Here is a 10,053-nt window from a genome sequence, read left to right as displayed (position 1 = left end):
CATTATTAGTATCAGCGAAGCATATGTGTTAGCATCTGAATTCCTGTACATGGCATGGAGTTTCTGCTAAGTGTGAGTAAGTACAGCTCTGTTTGGGAGCGAACTTCATCTACCTTGACATTTAATTGGGTACGCTGCTACGGGTAAAGAAGTTGTGGGCATGGTGTTTTCAAAGTGATGTTTCAAAGGGGCCTGCTAGGTCACTTGCGATTAAACCTTTGGAGTGTCTTGGAAGACAATCTGGATTATAGATTCAGTCCTCCTTTTCCAATAACTGTTGCTGCAGCCGGTGTAGCAAGAGAAGATGGCGTTATGGCTTCACCAAGTATTGCCATCACATTTTTATCAAGATCAATGTGAATAAAAACACTGATTATCATAATTCAAAACTACTCTAATGAGAAACACTACTTTCACTCTTTCAGGAGAAAATATTACTATGTTCAGATAGAGTAATAAAAGAAGATCATAGGGCACAGATATTCTAAGCTAGTGAGACCAAAAACCAATTGCATCACATTGCATCACCTGAGTTGGCTGCATCTTAGCAGGGGCTGCTGTTGAATTTGCTTTAGAATTCGGTTTTGTCAATTGTATATTTTAAAGCAGAATCAGTGAATATTATTAATTCTATCAATAATTCTTGGCCTTTTTCAGCAACTGATGACAGGATTTTGGAAGAAGATATTCTGGTTCTTTTTTGCAGCATTTTGGCATTTTGATTAGTGATATGCAAAAGCGAGCAGTCGAAAAACTGTAATCCTGTACAAGAAAAAATCCTTGTATGCAGATTCTCCTACATAATCATACTAAATAGAAATGGTGGAAACAGTTTCTGTTCCACCAGGCCCCTAGTGAGAATTTGATCATGGCAAGGTAGAAAATGAATGCAGGATAATACAAAGATGGGAAAAAGGGCATACAAACAGACACAAGCAAAATCTAATGCTATATCCGTGTTCAAGAAGATAGATTATATCTGAAGACCAAATGGTAAAAACAAAATCATTTCACTCCCAAACAATACTAGTGAAATGTACCTTTTCTTCACCTTGGTCCTGATAAAAGTGATGGCAATATTGATGAAGCCATAATGCCATCATCTCTTGCTACATCAACGGCAGCAATGGTTCTTCCAAAAGGAGGACTGAAGAAGTTATAATCCAAAGGGTCTTCAACATCCGCCACACCCTCCAAGGCTTTAATCACAAGTGACATGGAAGGCCTCTTTGCAAAATCACTTTGCAAACACCATGCTGCCACCTTCATCATCGCCACGACTTCTTCCCCATGTAATTGCATATCCTCACTGCTCTTGTCAACCATATCCAACAGTTGATCCTCCTCTGCTTTCTGCTTGAAAAGACTTAACAAATGCTTGCATTCTTCTGGCTGAGAATGTTCAAAAATTTTCCGCCCACACACTATTTCCAACATCACAACTCCAAAGCTGTAAACATCAACTTTTTCTGTAATAACAGAGCTCAGCCATTCAGGTGCTAGATATCCTGGAGTTCCTCTCATTGTCGTCACAACTTGGCTTTGATCCCTTTCAATTAACTTGGACAGTCCAAAATCAGAAACTTTTGCGTTGAAATTTTTGTCCAAAAGGATGTTTTGGGGTTTAATGTCCAAGTGAATTATTTTCTGCTGGCATCCTTCATGGAGATAGGCCATCCCCTTGGCTATGTCGAGGATGATCTCCCTTCTAGTCTTCCAATCAAGAGAGAAATTGTTGTTTCTCTGGAAGATCCAATTTTCCAATGACCCGTTGCACATATATTCATAAACTAAAGCCCAACACGAACTCTCAACACAATACCCAACCAATCTTGCCAAATTGAAATGGTGAATCCTGCCTATTGTCTTGACCTCAGCCAAGAAAGACTTCTTAACATGTAGAGAACCATTAAGAAGCTTCACGGCAACTTTGCTGCCGTCATTGAGAGTTCCTTCATAAACCGACCCAAATCCTCCTTTACCGAGCTTTTTGTTAAAATTCTCTGTTGACGCTTTCAAGAATTCATAAGTAAATCTTTTGGGGATTCCTGGTATTTGATCTAAATTATCTTCAACAGCCACCCTTGCATATTTTCTCCGTTGAAAACAATATATTAGAATAACTATTAAAAGAAACAGAGCAAAAGAAGCAGCAAAGCTAGATCCCAAGATGATGGAAACAGTATGATGGCCATGATTTTCAGTTTGGACCTTTATAAATACCACCCTTCCTCCCACCCTTCTTCCTGATTCACTTTCAATCAGTGAGTATACCTGGGGTGCTAAATAGCATCTTCCTTCTGATGAATATATTGATCCATTAAAGGCAATGCTATCTGATACATTAGTGCCAATGCCAATTGCATGCTCAAACACAGCAGCTTTGCAAGAACAATTCTTCAAACAAGCCTGCTTGCAAATCTCAATATTTGTTATATTGAAATTCACAAAATATTGTGTTTGAATAAAAGGGAAGTAAGTGATATTTTCCAACTTTACAAGAATATGGTTTTGCAAAGATTTGCAAGACAAGGGTGTGATCCGAATACAACCAAGTTCAGGCCTATGCAAATCTTTAGGCTTAAGGTAGCTTGCAGTAGTAAGTCCGAACAAAGGGCATCTGCACTGCCCCCCAACAGAGCAAACACCATACTCCCCACACACCATTGGGTATTCACATGCATCGAGACCTAGAAGATTATCAGCGACTAAACTCCTCATATATCCAAATTTGTTCTCATATGCTTTCAGGTGACCATCCGACTCAAACTTGATGTATTTTCCTACTGATGAGTCCTCGAAACTAATTTGACTAATCGAGTAAGAATTATGATCTGAATATTCGATAATGATTGATGAACCTGAACTTGAATTAGTGAATTTAATGTCGTTCGCTTTTGTACCATTAGAAAATGAAGAATAGACGAGGGGAGGATTAGAGAGAGTGTGAACCAGACAAGCATTTCTTGTGAGGAAAAATGAGAACAAACCTCCATCAGAGATGAGACTTTGCCCAGGCATCAACTTTTGGCCTAAGAGTAGAGTGTCCGTGGGGTGATCAAATGATTGCCAAACGGTAATATTATTGTGATCGAAGAGCACGAGATTCCCCATTTCAGACAGTTTCATGCCCGTAACAAGGTTGCCAAAAGTGTTGGTTTGCCATACTAAAGTTCCATCACTGTCTTTTAAGACCAGACCTGCTTCGGGAGTGAGCTCCACTGTTGCATTGGACTGAACCTTATGGGTTGGATTTGCAGACCAAACTGCCGTTGGCTCATCTGCTACTGTTACGAAAGAGGCTGGTGCCCATGCGGATGCTGGCGAGATTTCTTCAATTTCCCCAACCGATGATTGCAACGAATGTGGCGCAAGGGAGACGACAAAAAGCCAATTGTCTTCGTCGATGTTTCGACGCATGAAGCCGCAGGTGAAGTATAATCCATCAAAGCTCTGTGTTTCAAGCATGACTTTGCTCCACTGAGAATATTCCATACCGTAGGTAATTGAATTGGTCCATGAAATGGGAAGATTGCTCTCAAGATGAACAATACTAGGCACATCTTGGGCACGAAGAACACAAAAAAGTATCCAGAAAAACAAAAACCTAAACCGAAAGCGAAACCAAAATCGAAAGCGATCAATATCGCACATGATGCCGTTCTCTATGAATGAACTGACTCGAATAAAAAAAAAAAAATTACAGAGCAAAATGTAACAATGTTCTTTACTTACAAGTCTTCGTCTTCAACGCAGCCTTATTACTTGAATGTTTGGATAGGAAGTGGACTCAAATCAAATAATAGAAAATACTTTATTTCTCAGGATTTGGACCTCGACAGTCTCTTGGTAAATGCAAAAGTAGACTCAGAGATTGCCGAATAAAAATTCCCTAAAAACAATAGTTGAAGTAACCGGATGAAAAATCTATCATTAAATAAACACGCAACATTATTTCGAATCGACTCATCATTCGAATAAAATACAATTAGGCTCCTCAAAACCCAACAATTAGTAGCGTAGATTTTGAGTATTTGACTAGAGTGTCTTCTAAATCTACCCAAGGTCAAATCTAAACTCGAACCTATTCAATTAAACCGTCAAACATATACTATTATTAATGGGGATAGAGAGAGCAAATAATATTAAAAAAAAAGTTCAAAATTAGAATTATCTAAATTTTAATTTTAGTTTGCGTAATGAAATAAGATGAAATAAAATGGAATAGTATAGGAATAACAAACCTATGAAGGAAAAGTGATGAACATTTAATGCTAATGAACAAAAGAAAAAATAAGTTGTATCACTCTTGTTGAGTTGTTGCTCATATTTTGAGGGTAATCCACTTAAAAACTATTACAAATAAGAGGGATCAAGGGTTAGGTCTAATATACTCTTATTATCATATGAAAATATTTTGAAATTTTTAATTGAAACTATGTATATACACATCGTAGTCTAGGGTTGAAATTCTAAAGCAATTTTCATTTGATGGTTGAAAATTACGCAAGGATTCTATGAACGTAGGCACATTATCGAGCCACATAAATTTTTGTTATTCTTTTTTTTTTTTTTTTTCATATTTGTTATGTGTCTATGCACGCAAGTATAATTTTAGAGTATAATTTCACAACTATATTAAATCAATAAGGTGTAGGCTTGTTTCCAAGATCTACATTGTAACGCCTCGGACTTGTCACGTGGGGCCCGAAGTGTCATGAGACCAAACATGCGTCTCTAATACCATTCACGCAGCGAAAATAAATAAATAACCTCAAACATAATACCAGAGTTCTATATTTACATCTGCAAACCCATAAAATACAATTTCATCCTTCATATTACAAAACCAAATTAAAATATATTAAACATAAAACTAAATACATAACCGTGCTGATATCCAATTCACAAAGACTAACCCCGCCCTGGAGCTATCTAAGTTCGATCATCCGGAAAACCTGAAAAGATTAAATCATTGACTAGGTGAGACACCTGTAATAACCCCAAAAAGGGACTATGTAAGTTTAGTGGAGTGATTCCCAAAAAATAAAAATAAAAAATATATTTAATTAATTACAGTCGTGTTTGGTCTTAAAGACCCATTTACAACCAACTGTTTTAAACCCTTCAAGCAAATCCATGATGTCCCAAACTTTATTCTATTTCATAGATTTCAACTCATCATTTATGACATTGATCCACTTTTCAGAATCATCACTTTCAATGGTTTGTGAAAACGTAATCGGATCCTTACTAGTTTCTAAATCATAGTCCGCCTCTTGCAAATATACCAAATAATCATCAGAAATAGGTAGTTTTCTTACTCTTTGTGATCTCCTTAATACTATTTCATGTGATTGTTCTGCAATTGGCTCGATTGTGACATTTTCATTACAAAGTGATACATCATTATATTGTTGTTCAATGTTATCATACCTTTTGACAACTAAAGGAACAACAATGTCTGTTAAAGGTCTAAATATCGGTATAGGAACCTGAATTTCTTTAATGACCATATTTCGTAATATATCACTCCCACTAATTTCACCATTTTTAAGAAACTTTGCATTACCTGATTCAACTATTCTCATACTATGATTAGGACAGTAAAACCTATGTCCTTTAAATTTTTTTGGGTATCCAATAAAGTACCCACTCACAGTCCTTGAATCCAATTTCCTTTTATTTGGATTATAGACTCTAATTTCTACTGGACAACCACAAACATGAAAATGTCTTAAACTCGATTTCCTTCTCGTTCACAGTTCAAAAGGAGTTTTCTGAACCGCCTTACTAGGAACCCAATTTAGCACATGCACTACTGTTTTAAGGGCTTCCATCCATAATGAAATGGATACTGAGGAATTACTCAACATACTCCATTTCTATAAAAGTACGATTCCGCCTTTTAACCACACCATTCTGCTGATGCGTACCAGGTATTGTGTATTGAGCACAAATACCATGTTGTTCTAGGAATTTAGAAAATGGTTCTGGACATTGTTTTATGTCATCATACATACCATAATACTCACCACCTCTATCAGATCTAATGATTTTCACTTTCCTATCTAATTGTCGCTCCACTTCAACAACATATGCCTTTAAAGAAACTATTGCCTAAGACTTTTCATGCAACAAATAGATATAACCATACCATGAAAAATTATCAATAAAGGTGATAAAATATTTTTCTTCACCTAAAGATGGTGAGTCAAAAGGTACACATACATCAGTATGAACAACGTCCAGTAGATTCTTACTTTTTGTGGCTCCTTTCTTTATATGTTTAGTTTGCTTTCCTTTAATACAATCAACACACACATCGAAATCAATAAAATTAAGGTTCGATAAAACCCCATCCTTTACTAATCTCTCTATCCTTGATCTGGATATGTGACCCAGCCTTTCATGCCACATGAAAGAAGAATTTTCATTTATTCTACTACGCTTAGTTCCAATATTATGATGCAGAGTGAGGAATGTTTCAACAAACTTTTCATTAAGATTAAATTTATACAACTCCTCATACAAAATACCAGAGCCAACACATAAGTCACCTTGCATAAGACGAAAACCTTTATGTTCAAAATACAAATCATAAATGTCATTATCTACTCTGGACATGGAAATTAAATTCCTAGAAATATTTGGAACATACAAAGTATCAAACAGGTCTAAACAATGACTCGATCCAAGATACAACCGAATAGTTCCAACACCCATAACAGGCACTTGATTTCCATTCTCCGAGACTATCATGTGTTCATTTTCTTTTACGCTCTAGATCGTAAGGTATTCCTACATCAAATTGGAAACATGAACAGTAGAACCAGAGTCAATCCACCAAATGTGATAAGGAACTTGTGTCATGTTTGATTCGAAACATACATAAGCTAAAAGCTTACCTTTTCTTTCGAACCATGCTTTACGTTTCGGATAACTTTTCTTTAAATGCCCATAGCCACGACAAAAGTAACACTTGGGACCAAAATGTTCCTTCCTATGAGCCTCACCACCATAAGAAGTACTTGCCACCTTCAATGAATCTCTCTTTAAATCTTTCTTTGTTTTCTTTCCTTTACTTCCAGCTGCATGAGTCATGGCATTTACTGAATGTTATCCTTGTTGTTTGAATCTTACCTTTTCTTAAACTAACATGCTTGCCAATTCATTCACATTCCATTTTTCTTTACTTGTGTTATAGTGAATATGTAATAACCCCAAAAAGGAATATAGAAGTTTAGTGGAATGATTCCAAAAAAAAAATTTAATTAATTAATTAATCAGATTTAAAAAAATAATTAAAATTTATTTTTATTTTTATTAATAAAATATATTATTATTATTATTATAAACAATCATTCCTGAAGCTTGTTGAAGTTTCAGGATTGATTTTGGAAATCCAAAAGACTACGCAGAGATTACCCCCCCCCCCAATAGTGTTTTGTGAACTCTCTCCCTCTCCTCTTATTCTCTCTCTCTCTCTCTCGCTCCTTAGTTTCGTTGCGAATTTTCGCCCGATTGAAAATCGGAAGATACCGCTAGACTCTATTCTCCGCTGCCGTCATTTCCACCAGAGCGAATCGGTGGTAGGAGCATCGTAGACGTATCTCTTAGGGTAAGCCAATTTTTCCTTTTTCTTTAATTTCTTGGAAATTGTAAGCCTAATTAACGAATGGACATTACCACGAGAATCTAGGGGTGATTCTCTACAAGTCTAGTGGGACGAAATTCTCGTGGGGTCGTCGTTGGCAAAACCCCAAATTTTGGGTACTATGATTATTAAAGGGCTTATTTTTAATTAATTAGGATTAATTTAGAAATACTAAAATGTTGAGCATCTGGAGTTGAAGTAGGATTTCTGGAATTTAGGGTTCGGGTGAGCGCCGCAAGTGTAATTTTGGGACCCGCAGGTAAAATTTAGAAAAATTAAGTGGGGCTGTTAAATGTTAGTTTAAATATTAATTTGAGGTATATGGAGCCTATGGAAGGTTAGATGGGTATTATTTTGGAGAAATAGATTAATTAATCTGGGAAAAATGTAAATTTCAGGAATTGAATTTCAGACACCAAGGTTTTCTAGCGAGACTCTCAGTAAGCCAGGTAAGGGAAATAAATTATAACAGTGTTTTTATAATTTTTATTTGAAATAATATGTGAAAATGAGCATATAATATTTTGTCTGAAAATTATTATGATATAAATATCAGATAAATTGTGTGGCATTTGAGTAATTTTAAATTGTGATATTTTAGAGTGTAAAAAATAACAATGAGTAATTTTTGAGAAAATATTGAAATGAGAATTATTGATGTGATTAGTGAAAAATAATGAAATATAGTATTTATATGTGAGTAAAAATGTTTTGCCTGAAAAATGAGATTTTGTGAATTACTGATATTGGAAAATAATGAAATGTGGTATTTATTTGTGAGTGGAAAGTATTTGCATGAGAAATGAGTGTGTACAAATTATTGATATGAGTATTTTGGGAAAATATGAAAAATACGAGAATATTTATATTGAACTGAATTATGATATACTGGAATATGATTGACGAAATGCCTATACTGCATAATGATTGCGAGTATGTGGTAGTGAACCCTGATGGATGGTTATGATATTGAGCACGGTACCGTTGCTAGTGGTGTTAGTGCAACCACACGGACTCTTGGAGCGTGTGGTGTGACAGTCGACTAAGCCATTTTGTAAGGTTGTTAGGATAGGGCTATAGGCCAACCAATCGTACTACAGACGCGATATGATATTTTGATCTAACCGGGTCTACCAACCGCAGTTAGATCCGGTCTTCGGGCCGCACAACCTTGACCATAGGAGGAAGCATGACATGGATAAAAAGATCCTCGGGGTGGCCATGAGTTACAGACGCGATGTTAGTACTTGATACCAAGGATACTCATGAGCCGGAAAGTAAAATGGAAACGAAAAGTGAAAGAATGATAAAATTGGCTAAAATGAGAAATGAAAGAAATAATGGAAATTGAGAAATAGAACAGTGTGAGTTAATGACATAAATAATTGAGGCGATGTGAAACTCTCCGTCTGAGGGCTTACTGAGTAAAATGAGTGCCTTGATAGGTATCATACGTGGTCATACCTGGCTGCATAATGTGTTAGGACAGAGGGAAGCTACTTGTATGGACGGGTAATCTTCCATATTCTCAGGAACTTCGCAGGTAAAAATGTTTTGGAATGATTGATTTTGAGAAATGATTTTTAAAGCTAATAAAAACTTGTGTTGTATATTTATATGACTATGAGAATATATTTGTCAGTGTATTTTCTCAGATAAAATGTTATTTTGAAAAGTAAAGCATGTTATAATTGAACTCATATGGTCACACGCTGTAAATAATTTATTTTTTCTTACTGATATGTGTCTCACCTAAATTATCTAAATTTTTCAGGAAACAGGGATAGATCGGGCGATAGAGCTCCGTGACCATTGGGAGCTGAGACCCTGATACACATGATGAGTTTCTAGACTAGGGGAGGTGTAATTCTCCTAGTGTTGAGTAGTTTTTGAGTTTGTGATAACCATGTATATGTGTGTATGTAGACACTCTGGGTATTGTATTCTGAATTATATAAATTCACTGTCTTCTGCTGTTAGGTTTTATAAATAAAATGACTTTTTACTCGGTATCCAATGCGAGTCGGATCGTACGAATGATAGTAGGATTGTTGACGTGGCCGATTTGTGGATATTGTGGATGACGAGTGATTATTTATTTATTATTGAGTAAAAAAAATTGTACGAAAATCGGGGCGTCACAGAATCTGAAAAGGCTTGTACTGAAGAGGCAAAGAGTTCAAAATAAACTGAACGAGGAAACTTTCATTAACATTCATTCCCAGAGTATTAAGTCTAGTAGCCAAATTAGTCATTTTTAGGACATGTTCATTCATTCCTTTGCTACCATCAAATTTCATTGTGGTCAGTTCAGCCATCAATTTTCTTGCAAGGGACTTATCAGCTGAACGAAATCTATCCTCCACTGCCTTGAGATATTCCTTTGCGTTATCTAG

General features: G+C 35.9%; 1 protein-coding gene across 1 annotated transcript; it reads right to left on the bottom strand.

Annotated features, from left to right (window-relative positions):
* Window positions 1-763: 763 nt before the first annotated feature.
* LOC131159350 (G-type lectin S-receptor-like serine/threonine-protein kinase SD2-5) lies at window positions 764-3,876 on the bottom strand. The gene has a single exon (XM_058114206.1). It carries the CDS (start codon window positions 3,652-3,654, stop codon window positions 1,048-1,050), a length of 2,607 nt encoding a protein of 868 aa, XP_057970189.1. The 5' UTR covers window positions 3,655-3,876; the 3' UTR covers window positions 764-1,047.
* Between the last annotated feature and the right edge of the window lie 6,177 nt (window positions 3,877-10,053).

Source organism: Malania oleifera, chromosome 7 (assembly GCF_029873635.1).
Source record: "Malania oleifera isolate guangnan ecotype guangnan chromosome 7, ASM2987363v1, whole genome shotgun sequence".
NCBI lineage: Eukaryota > Viridiplantae > Streptophyta > Magnoliopsida > Santalales > Ximeniaceae > Malania > Malania oleifera.
The sequence above is the reverse complement of the archived record's forward strand: the minus strand, read 5'-3'. Positions and strand labels throughout refer to the sequence as shown.

Bases quoted from the DNA above. Each gene is read 5' to 3' on its own strand.
- LOC131159350 (XM_058114206.1), bottom strand. From the start codon at position 3,654: ATGTGCGATATTGATCGCTTTCGATTTTGGTTTCGCTTTCGGTTTAGG.